The sequence below is a fragment of the Lampetra planeri genome, chromosome 20 (genome assembly GCF_965212315.1).
Source record: "Lampetra planeri chromosome 20, kcLamPlan1.2.h2, whole genome shotgun sequence".
NCBI lineage: Eukaryota > Metazoa > Chordata > Hyperoartia > Petromyzontiformes > Petromyzontidae > Lampetra > Lampetra planeri.
Window position 1 is genome coordinate 3,780,990 of NC_136126.1, and position 14,117 is coordinate 3,795,106.

At 47.5% G+C, this 14,117-nt stretch overlaps 1 protein-coding gene across 1 annotated transcript in view; it reads right to left on the reverse strand.

Annotated features, from left to right (window-relative positions):
* Positions 1–14,117, reverse strand: part of LOC144724287 (pappalysin-1-like) — a 156,978-nt gene that overhangs the window by 33,567 nt on the left and 109,294 nt on the right. Inside the window, exons 16-20 of the mRNA XM_078603273.1 lie at positions 11,203–11,353; positions 7,895–8,072; positions 6,784–6,985; positions 4,595–4,763; positions 3,496–3,634 (exon numbers count right to left, since the gene is read on the reverse strand). Of these exons, the coding sequence (XP_078459399.1) occupies positions 3,496–3,634; positions 4,595–4,763; positions 6,784–6,985; positions 7,895–8,072; positions 11,203–11,353 (839 nt within the window). The remainder of the gene's footprint in view (positions 1–3,495; positions 3,635–4,594; positions 4,764–6,783; positions 6,986–7,894; positions 8,073–11,202; positions 11,354–14,117) is intronic.

Here is a 14,117-nt window from a genome sequence, read left to right on the forward strand (position 1 = left end):
GGGCTGCTTACGGCCAACATGAGTGATGATGCTGGGCCACTCCTAGGTCAACTCAGCCTCAAATGAGGTGCGGTGTATAAGCATTAGCACTGTGGAGACAAAGACAGCCGGACATGAAACTGGCCACTCACCCCCTCGTGCACCATGCCGGCCTTCATCGCTGCTCATCAACAGCACTTGACACAAGAGTCTGTTAAAGCTATACGGGGGATCTTTGTCTTTGGTAGTGGGCAAATTCGTTTCCTACCAAAAGTACTGAGTACAGAAATAACTGCTCATGAGTCGGTTTTAGTTTTGGATAAAACACGCATTACTGGATTAAAATAGAAAACAAAAAATATTCAATGCAAATGTTAATATACATCCAGGATACTTTATAATGTATTTTACAATCATGACACATCTCAAAAATTGTCTATGAAATGGTCAATAAAACTATATTTATTTATTTGGTTGGTTGGGTGGTGGGGGGGCTATCCCTTCTGCCCCCTCCTCCCCTCCCCTCCACCCCCCCCTTGATGCACCGCTTGGAAGGACATGGTTGCAGAAAGCGCTTTCCATGTCACTGGAAATGTCACCAGATAATTTTAGTAAACAGCTGCCAACGGTGATCCCCACGGAAAGTTCGAACAGTGGACGAGGTGCTTAACCTTCTCGATGACGACGTTGCGGACGCACAAGTCGCCGCCTGGCACACAAAACGTTTCAGCACATTCTTTACTTTGGAATCGTCATGATGTTGCCCTTCTAGTCATGACAGGTATTTTTTTCTTCCCGGCGACTAAACATTTGCCAAGAATGTCACATGTGGGTACATTTCTTCATAGTCTGGATTTTTATCAATCTCGATCGAAAACTCATTTCTTTCCAACTTGCTTTCTTGTGCTTTAGTTTGTTACCCTCCGATTCGCACAGTTGGCTACGTACGGTGTGAAATAAGTTCAGCATACACGCACATACAGATGTAGTCCACGAGCCCAGACCCAGATGATGTTTCACTTGCTGGCACCACCTGAGATGGCACTACTTTAGCGGGTAGCAATTTCTTGACGTGGCCAATAAACAGTGAATCGCGTGATAACCGTGTGAAATCTGAATCTTTATCCAGATGGAGGAATCCGATGAGCTAGGAAGCTCTTTCACACAGATGTCCACTAGAAATGCGTAAGGTCATCGATTAAGGAAGTCTTAAAGAGTCATATCAATAAATGGTACTGATAATTATAATTTCGATTTAAAGCTTTCGTGACTGCAGGGACTCTGTCTACTCGACAGACCTGCTCTCCACCTGAGGACGGCTGCTTGCGTTGTGACCAAAACGTCGTGAGAATTATTTTATTATGTTTTATTTTTATTATTTTATTATTTCCATTCTACGTGACTTTACCGAAAGAACCAAGAAGATAATTATAATGTTTTGATATCTTAGACGTTACCGACTTCAGCTCTGGCCCATGGCCTATTCGCTACGAATACCAGCAGAAGAAAGTCAATGTCGCAGTGCGCCAGTTTGTCAGCGTGTCATACATACGAGTAGATATGTGGTAAGACCTCAATATAAGGTTGCCACTTTGTTCCCTGATCTAAAGCGTTCCTGCGTACAATATTCAACTCGTCTCGTCTTCAAATAAATGTTATATTGTGGTTTGGCTGCACAATGATACGACTGAAATAATCAAAATTGTTACAACTTTAATAAGAAATGTATTGATGTTTGGCAGCACGTTCTTCCGAGGAAAATGATTATTGCTTTCACTAAAATAATAATTATTTAGTGAAAACAATCATAATTAGAAATATACTTGCGGTTTGGTGACCACATTGTTACGACTCTGTTTGGCACCGTTTCCTTGATGGGTGCCACTGTTATTTCAAATAAAAATATAGAATCCAATTAATAAACTTGTCTGTAAACGTATAGAGCAGCCCCTGGATAATAAGTATTTTTTCTTCCAAAAATGTACAGAAGCAACACAACTGGACTTGGAATGCAATGGGTCGCCAGTCGCATCTCCCGGCACAACAACTGAATCAACGAAGGAAAGTTCATTAAATCCCACCCCCACCCACCACCGTCCACCCAGAAGTATACATAGATACGCCGCAGTTTGTCGACCGGCAGGTCGCATGCGGCAAGGTAGAGTACGAGTAATTCCCACCTCTTCCAAGACGTGGAAGAGTAGGCCAACATACCCTCGACCGAGTCTCGCTAAAGCTTCCTCTCGAGGAGGCCCCTTCGTTCAGCGGTGGCTTGAGCAAGACATGGCAAGGTTGGCACCGCTTCACCTTCCCACAGGTGCAGAAGCGAGTACGGCATACCAAAAGGTTTCCATCTGAACACAACTGTTTTATTGCCAGAAAGGGTAAAACCTATTCTTATATTTTGACACTGGCAAGAAAGGTCCCACATTGTGCGGCTGCTCGCCCCGAGCTATAAATTCCATGATAGTGGGCATTGCCTTTGTGCCGTTCGCCTTTTGGCGTTCTCCGGTCTAACACTGTTTTGAGACTAGGCTCTAAAGAAAGTTGTCTCTGGTGTGGACCAATCGGTTGCAAATACAATGCCATATATTATGAGCGCATGTGTTTTTTGTTTGAATGTTCACCACAAGGAAATGTGGTTAATGCAGACGGGATTCCTTGCAAAAGGTTTCTGTTTGGTGTTTTAACAGCTTAACACAACTGTTTTATTGCCAGAAAGGGTAAAACCTATTCTTATATTCTCACAGAGGGTACGGCGTCTAGAAGCTGAAGTGCGGCGTTTTACTTTTTCAGAGTTCAACGCTGCTTCTTGGACCCAATGCAGGCTACGTTGACAGATATTCAGGGCATGGCCTTGGCTACCCTCGTTCTACTCAAAAACAACAAGGCCAAACCCACCCACGTGATGATGCGATGTTTCCCCACTGAAAAACATTCACGTGAGACGTATTAAGCATTTGTGTATCTGACTCACTTGGACAATGGGGTTACAATAGTGGTGTAACTCTGCACCGCTTTCCGCCCGCTAAAATTTAATGTTTTTCCGCATGAAATTACAAGTGTCACGGAGTGCGGTCTGGCGGCAGAGATTCGGGACGATTGCCGTGGGGCAGCCAAAGATTAGATCGCTTCGTGAGCTCAACGGATAGAGTACTGAGATTGGCAGTTGCAGCGATTGCGAGGGTAACAGTTTCTAAATCTACTCTCCCCACTTTCCTAATTACCGCTGCCTTACAACGGGAAAAAAAATATGTACAAGAGACTGAGATGTCTGGGCAATGGTCCAATGGCCCTTCTTCTGAGCGGAGAAACTGAGGGGTGGCCAGTACCACTCCCACTATATATGCACACACACACACAGAATCAGAATATTCATTTTATACTGGAAGAATCCGATGAGCTATGAAGCTCTTTTTCACACATATCCAGTCAGGGCGTGTATACCATGTACCACTACCCCATAACCCCATTAATAATTTTTTTTAAAAAATTAGAAGCCAGCTATGCTGTTACCTATTCCATATCCAGTAGGGCAGTCGAATTCGATGATGAACGGAGGGTCCGGGGTGGTGCATTCGCCCTGCACGTGCGGGCACAGCTGCAGTTCACCGCTCCAGCGTCCGTTCTTTCTGCATTCGATCACTTTGTGGCCCTGCTGGTCCAGTGACAGAAACGTACACGTGCACACACACGCCCGCACACACGCACGCTTGTCAGGTCATGACCAACATCACTTGCTTTTGCCAATAGAAATGCAACGAGGCATCTAATGAACATCATGAGTTTGGCAATACCAAAATATGATATGAATATACATATGCATTCATCATCATCTTCAGTAAATTAAATGTTGGATGAAGGCCTCCCCAAGCCTTCATCATCGCCCTTGGTCATTGAAATGTAGCATTGCATATAGTACCCGTACACACAAACTGCTTTAGTCACTCCATCTCCCCAGGTTCCCTCACCAGGCTGCCACTCCGTCATGAATCTCGCCCTGCCCAAGCCCACGTGCTGCTCTCCGCTGATATCATGGTGCGTCCAACCTGCGTTTTGCACGCACCCATCGACGCTTCTCTGCGCACTTTCCCACTATTGTTCCATTTTCTTTTGCCGGTATTCCACGTTTCCAAACCCAGATAAACCATAGCATGCAGTTCGTGCCGCATTTAAAGCGTTATTCTTAAGGCATCGTCATGGGGTGGTGGAAAAAACGGTCAAGGGAAGGCACTGAACGCACAAAGGGCCCCCAAACTTAGTGCATATTCAGAGTGCGTGCGTGTCCCTTGTAAATGTGTGTATGCGTGTGTGCGCTACAAACCCGGCGACCCGAGTTTGATTCCTGCTCACAGCCAACGCCAGTGATAATTATCTGAACCGGTCCTGGGCCTCCCCGAGGCCACGAGTGTCTGGTGCGGTGTGTAAACATCGCCACAAGAGATACAGATGCGGCCGGGCGCGGTGCTGCCCACCGACCCCCTCGTGTTTCCGCGCCGGCACCTTCATGGGCACGACTCGCTGACAGCACGAGCACCAAAAAGTCCGTCGAGGCTACGCGGGGGGGGGGGGGGCGGGGGGGCATTTGTGTTTGTGCGTCCGAGGTGGGTGGGACCTTGCTGGGGTTGCCGGTGCTGCAGTTGACCCAGCAGCGGGAGCCGAACTGGAAGCGGTGCGTGCACGTGTAGGAGCCGTGCAGCACCAGCGGCAGCGGAGGGCACTGCACAGGCACGCAGCCGCCCTCCTCCCAGTGGCCCTCCTCCGTGCACTTCACCTTGAACACCCTGGGAAGAGAGGCGGGCGGAAGGATTTGCAAGCATGTTGGCTGTGCACGCGTGCGCCCGCCATCTAAAAACTATAAACTGTTCCAACATTTTTTTTTTTCCCAGGTAAGGTCCACCGAGCTATATCGCTCTTTTTTTAGAAGTGATCTGTCCACAAATGACAGCTCAACGAAGTGGCTTGGAAATTAATAGCAGTCAAATACTCTGATTCTAATTGTGGAGGGGAAAAAACGGAGGATTTTGAGAAAAATCCACGCGAGTACGGGGAGAGAGACACCGCAAACTCCAAATATACAGCAGGTGTCAGGGTAGAGATCAAACCCACGACCTCATGCAAACCAGGCGAGGGAGTAACATCTCACCACCGCAGCAAGGCCGAGGTCTGAGCAGCAAGCGAGCAAACGCGTCCCACTAAAATCCACCTGAAGTTCCATATCGATTGGAACATTCAGCTTTACGGTCTATTGTTCTGCAGCTCTCAAGCCCACTCCACTCACTGCCAAATGTCGTGGCCAGCATTCAGTCACCAACTGTACCTGTTACCTGGGGAGAGTTTTACTGACGATGGCACATAATGGCCTCCCTCTCGTGAATGGCGTCACGGGATCTTTATCGTTCACCGCGCACCAGGCAGCGCATATTGTTACGGTTAATACACTGGTGTTAATAACCAGGGTGGCCGCCGGGTTTCGAACCGTGAACTTATGCAAGAACAAGCAGAGAACGTGCTCGTGATCCGATAAATATGTCGTGTCTGTGACGTTGCAAATGACTGCACTGAACAGGCTCACATCCCATCAATTTGCGCTGACATGGCACGTTGCACCTAGGCCTGGAGTAAAACGTAAGGTCATGATGGTCCGGGACAGGTTGACCTGATGGTAACACACGTTGATTTAATTATCGGGTTGTGGAATTGTTTCCCTGTCCGTGCGTTGGATAATAACCATATGTGTCTACTGGCCTGCAAACATATCTCGTGCATCCGAAATAATGTTAGGGGGTTTTTTTCTTCCCAGAAAGGACACTAAATTACATGAAAAACACGTGAACAATGTCAAAATTCCCGAGCCTCTTGAAGCACAATGTTTTTGTTAATGCGCCATTCGCTCGTGGGTAAAATTCGATTTACAATGAGAGCCTTCACCAAAGAGGAGTTTAAACCACACCATTTTTTGTTTTTACAACTTTAAACCGGTGCTTTATCCAGCACACATTTCCATGGCTTCAAATCAAATACTTTCTGTACATTATGAGAAAACCCTTAAAAACAGAAAAATTCGAATAATGATAACAATAAATTCCGTTTACAAAGCGCCTCTCTACAAGTTACTCAAAGCGCTGTACATCACAAAGTAAAGAAATAAAATGCATGTCGGCTGGAAACAAAGAATCAACAACATGCAAAACTGTGCTCACAAACAGCAGAAAGGCACAACTCCAGTATCATGGGCATATGATAATAATCACAACAATTTGAACATGTGATATTCGCTCTATTCTCACAGGCTATAATGATAGCGCTGCTGCGTTGCACATGCACAATCCACAGTAGTTTCTCAGCGGGGGGAGATGTTGCTACACGTGTAGTCCCAATTGAGGTCATTTGCGCCCAATTTCGATTCATAATTTATTTGTGGGTCAAATCGCCGCATGTCTAAATGCGTGTCGGAAACCATTCCTCCGCCCCCATACAGCCAATAAATAAACTTGTCACGTGACGAAAACAAATGTGTAAATTTATGACTGCAAAATAATCATGATGTTTGTAAAAAAAAAAGTGTATTATATATGTACGTGATGACACAGCCAATCCTTAAAATTTGCCAACATTCATAACAATGACGCCGAGGGGTTTGAACGGCCTGATACGTGCGCGTGACGTGCACCAGGGCACGGTGGGAGTCGCGCCTTGCCGCTGTTTGCGAGCACACACGTCTGCTCGCGTTCCAACGCCGTGATGGGGTGGTGGTGGGCAAGGTGGGGCGGGGGTAGCAGGAGGGGTGGAAGCGGGCTTTACTTGCGACTGGTAAGCAGCACGTGGTATCCGGGCTTGCAACGGTACTTGCAGGAGGAGCCGACCTTCTGGCCGTCGTGTTTGCAGCGGTCGGTGCGCGCCACGGCGTTGGGCATGGGCGGCGGGGCCCGGCACGTCAGCTGGCAGTACGCCTCCGGCAGGGACCACAGCCCGTCCTCCTGACACCGCAGTTCGGCGCTCGCGCCTGGCGGAAGGACAAAAGGAAAAAACGAAAAGAAATTCGGCGTCACAATCGGCCGTCGGCGGTCGTGTTTGCGGCGGCGGCGGTGGCGGTGATTAATGCCAGAGGGGGAATGACAGTGGTTCTCGGTGCTCCCCTCGTCATAGCGTTAAAACTATTCAACTATTCTTCTTGGTTCTGTCGAGAAGACAGACCTGTTCTTCACCTGAGGACGGCTGCTTGCGTTGTGGCCGAAACGTCGTGAGAATTATTTTATTATGTTTTGTTTTTATTATTTTATTATTTCCATTCTACGTGACTTTACCGAAATAACCAAGAAGATGAATCCCTGCAGTCACGAAAGCTTTAAATCGAAATTTATTCAACTATTATTTTATTTTACCAGGTAAGGTCCATTGAGCTATCTGGCTGTTTTTCGAAATTTCACACGATGGCAAAAGCCAACGAAGTGGCGTATCATCACGTGGAAATTTCCAGCAGCCGAATAATCTAAACACAAAATCCATGAGATCACTGGGAGATAGACATGCAAACTCCAAATAGACAACAGGCATCAGGGTCGGGATCGAATCCACGACCACACAACTGCAAAAACTTATGGATGTCTGTGGCGAAATGCATGGGTGTTACAATGTCTTGGAAAGTTGTATTTTACACTTGCATTGTTATGTATGCAGCAAAAGATGTTATCTGGCATCCATGGGGAATGGAGGGTGCCGATTAATTAAATATTCCGGACCATCTGAGAGTTACACTTATGGTTCACCGCATTTTCCAAGCACATCAAACTTTTCAAGAAAGAAACTGAGCCTCCATTTTGTTGGAGGCCTTCATCCAGCAGTGCATTGACCATGGCTGAACATCGATGACGACGATGATCGATGAGAAGTAAGAGATTGCTGGACGGGTCACCTTGCAGTATGGCGGGTGGGCGGCAGACGAAGGTGGTGCGGGCACCGTAGTTCGTCCCATGGGGGTAGCTGAAGTCGGCGTGGTACACGAGGTGCGAACTCGGGACACCGCAGTCGACGGGCAGGCAGGCAACGCGCTTATCCCATTGGCCCTCCACGCAGGCCACTCCCACCTGATGCTGATTGGAGGAGGGGCGGCGTTTGTAACAAAGGCCTACACACTCCTACGCGATTCCGTCACGCCTCCTTCGTACCTCGTGTTATTCGGCCCCCGGTGTTCGACGCTCCTGAAGAAGCCCCCAAGCACGTGGCGTGAAACGTCGGACATACGTGCCGACACGACATGCGGTAGCCGACCCGAAAACACCTCGGCGCGCTGTTACCGCATAGCTGTATCAGTGTTAGGGCATGCAAACTGTAAATAAATCTACGGGAATTTTTTTTATATTCTTACTCTCACAAAACTGTGATTAAATAGCGCCTCCAAGCACTCCAATTATTTTGCAATTCACGTCAAAGCGCACGGCACATTTGGCGTCGCGGAGCGAACGAAACTGTACCAGTGGAGCCAGAATGATCAAACGACAATACGAATGAGACACACGCACACAAACAAAAACAGAAAAGAATCCATCCTTGATTCTAATCGGCACCCTGAATTGTTACAAGTCATCACATCTCTACAGGGGGTGGGGCGTGAATCAGTCCACGGGGTAATCAATAATGCCGTGGCGCAGCTGTTGTGATAGGTGGTGTGTGTGTGGTTAGAGGTATGGCCTCGTGTTTATGAGTGCACAGAACTGCCTGTGTTTACACGTACCAAGGAAAACGTTTGACAATGGGATATTAAAAGTATGCAGATAATCACCATTATTATTATGTCTCTGCATAATAACCCTGAACGTAAACACACTTATTCAATTATAAAATTGGTAAACTTGCAGTTAAACAGAGGGGTTTGTTTAGTTTTTAAACATTTCTCAAAACATATTTACCTACCCTATCTTACCCGCACACAAAAACAAAGGCGAAAGATCCCCTCCCTTATACCCTAATAAACAGCTGGGAAAAGTTATGTTTGCGAGCGCCTATTAAGGCGGGCACGTCGCTCAAGAAAACAATGTGGCCAGCGCCACGTACAGCCGCCTTTGTCTCCCCAGATATTAATTTAAAGTTCATCCAACATAGGACTGGTAACAGGACAGTTTCTGATACCACTTGTCACTAATAACATCCGTGGTCTAGAAGTGAAATGAGGTCAGTGTTTTTTTTCTGTAGTGTGCTGTCCGCTAAAAGAACACTCCCCCCACTCTCATGCAAAGACAAAGATACCCCGTATAGCCCACAACAGCCTGTTGGGGCAAGTGCTGTGGCGCACGAGGGTGGGTGGCTGCGTGGTGTGGCCGTGACTGCACCCGACCACCTTTGTATCCCAGGTGCTGCTGTTAACACACCGTACCGCGTGCTCTGTGTTACAAACTGGAAGGCCACTATCCTACGCGCAGACAAAGACCCCCCCCCCATATAGCCTTCAACAGACTTTTGAGCCAAGTGCAGTTCGCGAGCACTTATGAAGGCCGATATGGGCGGCTAAACACCACGCCCGGCCGCCTTTATCTCCCCAGTGCATGACGTTTACACATCGCACCAGGTTAACGATTTAAGGCTGAGTTGACCTAGGGGAGGCCCACGACCGGCATAAATATTCGCCACGGTGACTGATCGTGAGCGGCAATTCAACTCGGTTACGCGGGTTCATTCATCGTGTAGCGCGCCAACTACCACCACGCCAGCGCTCCCCACACTCACACACAGACAAACCACGCACCCGCACGCCCCCGTCCCATTTCGACAGCACACTCGCAAAGTCGTGGAGCTGACTTCGCTTCTTGCGAGAGAGGCAAATCGTCGCCGGCCTGCCTTTGCTCCATAATGTCACGGATGACTAGGCCAGAGGCGCACGTAAAAAAAACAACAAGTGCCACCGGCCACTACTACCGTGGCTATTCATTCGCGGCTCTCTCTCTCTCTCCTTACCTGGGGTAGAAATAACCACCGGTTGCAGAATCGCCTTTTCGGCGCACAACAAACGCGCGCATACCTCGCCGCTCCTGTATCTTCGCGCTCAAGATCGAGCTAAATTGACAGGTTAGAGCTTCGGCTGCGATGGGTTTTTTTTTTCTCTCGCTTCAATGACCAGGGTTTTATCATCCCTCCATCCCTCCTGCCGCAGGCCCCCCCCCCATCCCCGACAATGCGTAATTGCACCGAGGACAAACGCGCGCCCATACATTATCCCGAGCAACAACAACAAAAATGCTAAAAAGCGAACAAATAACAAAACTTAGCGCGCGGTTACGGATGACCGAGGTTGAGGTGGGCCCTGAACACGTCAGAGAGAAGAAGGGGGGGGGGAATGTAAGCGGAACACAATGTTCTGATTTTTTTGTGTATGAGTAAGTGCTTTTAGCGTCCACTGAATTGTACAGCTTTGCTACTATATTCTTTGGGTCTTTCGGTAAAGTCACGTAGATGGTTCAAAGAAAATAACAAGGAGGACGATCGCTTGTGCTGTGATCGAAACGTCGTAGTTTTTTTGTTATTTTCTTTGAACCATCTACGTGACTTTACCGAAAGAACCAAAGAATATTAATTCCTGCAGTCACGAAAGCTTTAAGTCAAGCCTTGCTACTATTAAGAGATGAACAAAAAACACGTGTATTTTGTTACCATTGTTGCACGAACATATTTAAGGCTAACATATTTTTAAAGTTACACACACTCCGTCTCCTGGCAGCTCGTGCCACGTGTGAGGGCCCTTTTGTCCAATGCTGTAAATGCCTTCAGATAATTATTCATTCTGTTCACAATATTCTTACACTATGGCATGGCCGACGGTGTTTATTTAAATCGAGCGGCGGGCGGGCGGGCGGCAGATGGAGTGATTAGCCCCTTGAGAAATATCGCACTGACAAATTACTAGGGGCGCCTTTATTACTTGGTTTTCTTTTATTTTGACTATCTGCTTGTGAGCACGCACCCTTCTTTGGCCTCGGCGCGCCATTGCAAAATCCCCCTGTTCGTTGTTCGAGCTCAGGAGAGAGAGAGAGATGGAGCCCAGTTACGCTAGTGCGACGGACCCCCTCTCGCGTTGGCGCGACGGACTCCTCGTTGAGCCGCGTCGCGAAGACCGCCCGTTGCCTTGCGCGGAGGAACGCGACGCGTAAATCACGAGGTCGGCGTGCAGTCACCGGGAACGGCAAGGGCTTAAGTGACGCTCGATTGCGTGGGACGACGGTGGGCCCTCACCTGCTTCTTGTCCACCGCGGGTTGTCCGTCCACGCTCGCTTCGTGCCCCTTGCCGCAGAGAACCTCGCACCGGCTGCCGGCCTCCTCGCACCGCACCGTGCCGTTAGCCACCAGCAGCGGGAGGCAGGTGCTGCACTCGTCGCAGGTGCACCTGGCGCCGTTCGGTTTTCGTTTCAGGAGACGGGCAAAAACAAAGAGGGCGTGGGTTCGTTAGGTGGCCTCCTCGCGTGAAGAGGTGGAACATTTAATGGGGGAGTGATCGGTTCAAAAATGACACGAAGTATCACTGGGATGATTCGTCAATCAATCGTCGAGAAAATGTACAAATTGACTAAACATTGTAATCGATTGCTTTCTTTTTGTGGTTGATTACACGGGCTCCTTTACAAACGATGGCCACCCCAATATTTTGCCGCCTGAAGGTGGGAACCCCCCCCCCCCCCCCATTATACCAGTGAATCTCCAACAGTTTTTGTGTTATCCGATGACAATGGTGATAACCATATCGTATGAAGCAATGGAAACATTTCACAGGACGATGACACGTCTTGATATTCAGTCAAGCACTTGTGGAGATGCAGAGTGAATTTCAAGACATTTTCTATCTGGGGGAGTGACTAAGAGTGGATGGTTGTTTTGCTCGACGTTCCACTGAGCAAAGTTGTTCACCACATTCGCTCTGTGTAAGGACCACGCCATTTTCATCTTTTCCGATTGGTCGAGCATTTTAAGCCATAAATCGGCAAAGTAAATCAGTGACTTAAATCATTGGATGGCCCGGCTCTAATATTAAGTCAACGCGCTTATTAACAGCACCGGAGTCTTTCATTCGCACATGCAACGGGATGGTGTCCCCATTCAAGCCGGGGCTATAAAGATAATCGGTCGTGTCTTGTTAACATAATTGTAAAACCGTTGAGCTCCCCCGAAAAGGGTTAGCACGCACTGGCCCTGTGGAGGGAGACGCCTCGGACTGTTACATAAGGCTCCCGTATTTCTTCAACGATTAAGCGCACCATAAATCTGGTGACACTTGTGGCTTTCCTCGGGAGACGGGGGGGGGGCGGCGCATCGTAAATAACATGCCACCCCTTGGGCACCCAAAGCTCCTTCTGGCCCAGACCCGCACCGAGCCCTGCTGAGCATCAACTGCCCATAAATCAGGGCCCTAAATTCAATGCCATTGTTGGTCGCGAGGAAATGAATTTCAAGGAAATGCCACCGTGTGGCTCCACGGTGTTACTGATGGCATTTCTGAGCTTTTGATGAGGAAAGGAAATGCCATTATTCGGATTGAAATGTGAATCGATATGGCGGCTTGTTTTTTTTATGCGTATTATTTTAATGAGAAGGATTACAATCAGTAAATGCTTTTAGACTTCTGCCAAGCCTCATCTGAGCCACGGTTTAAGTAATACTAAGTAACACGGTGCTTAGTGTTCACATCCTATCTTTTTATGTAATAACTCTTTTAAAAAAAATTGTTCTTTCAGGGAAAAAAACGACAATCATAATTATTTACAACCACTGTCAATCCACCGCTGGACGAAGGCTTCTCCGTGCCATGTTGGTCATGGCAGTTACTTTTACCAGACTTTACCACGCTCGTCCTGTTTGGGTTTGTGAAGGGACAGACCCAAGCTCACTTCTGATAGAATTCATCACCGTTTATAGCCATGACCAGGAATCAAACCCAGACGCACAGGGGACATCGCCTCAGAGCGCCAACAACTGCGCTAACCACTGCACCACCACTTAACTCCCTCCATATTATATTATTCTCCAACTATATTCCTCCATTAATCTTTCCTTCTTTGTATTGAAATGAAAGATGATTTCATGACAAAACCTTCTTCTTTACTTTTAAAACGACGGTGACACGCATAGACTGAGACTGGAATGTGACCTTTTTTGGAAAAGTCCCAAATTTTAAAGAGGCATTCCCATTCTCGATGATAAATACCCAACACATCTGAAAGAAAAACAAACATTGAGAGTTGTACTTATAACATGACAATTGAATTATTTAATTAAAAGTGAGTATGATCCATACTCTTTGGTTATTTCAGTAAAGTCACGTAGGTAGAAAAATAAAAATAAAAATTTCTACCTACGTGACTTGACCGAAAGAACCAAAAAGTATGGATTCCTGCATTTACGAAAGAGTGAGTATGATCGTTGAGAAGTAGAACAAAGAAAATAGTAAAGCGTGCAGACAAAACATCTCCTGCGAAATCTGTCTCTCCGCATTCAACACGAAAGTATTTTCTACGCAACCCAACAGCCCCACGGCCTTCTGGGAGTGCGTAATGTAAGCAGCATTAACGCACTCGAAGCGAACCCTTGACCAGCTTCGACACAGCGTCCGAACGGCAGTCGGGCTTGCTTGAATCAATGCTCGTGAGCTGCCAGGTATTATAGGTATGTGTCCTAGCAATGCAAGGCAAAGAGTGTAACAGTAAATATAATATAACGGAATCTCCAACAATAATGATTCACTCCGTCTGGCCTCTCTCTCTCTATGAACTAAAACATCAGCCAAATAGGTGTCTGCTGTAAGGCATGCATTTATTTTTTTCTGCCCAACTAGCATGCAGTCCTTCGTAATATTTTTTTTCATTCCCCAAGACACAACTCTCTGAATATAGGCAACCCACTATACGCTAATTGACCTAAACAGAATATCATTTTCGCCGTGGCCATATTTAGTTTGGTTGAGTATTTGTTTCGAGTCGAATTAAACCATCGGACGCATGGCTGCTGTGTGAAGGCTGTTGAACTGCACCAGGGTCTACGGGGATGGAGGGGCCCAGGGGTGGAGCTGCAAAAAGCGCGGGGGGGGGGGGGGTGAGAACTTTAACAAGGGGCCTACATTCATTAATTGCACCTAGGCTCATGCCTGGCCTTCTACACCA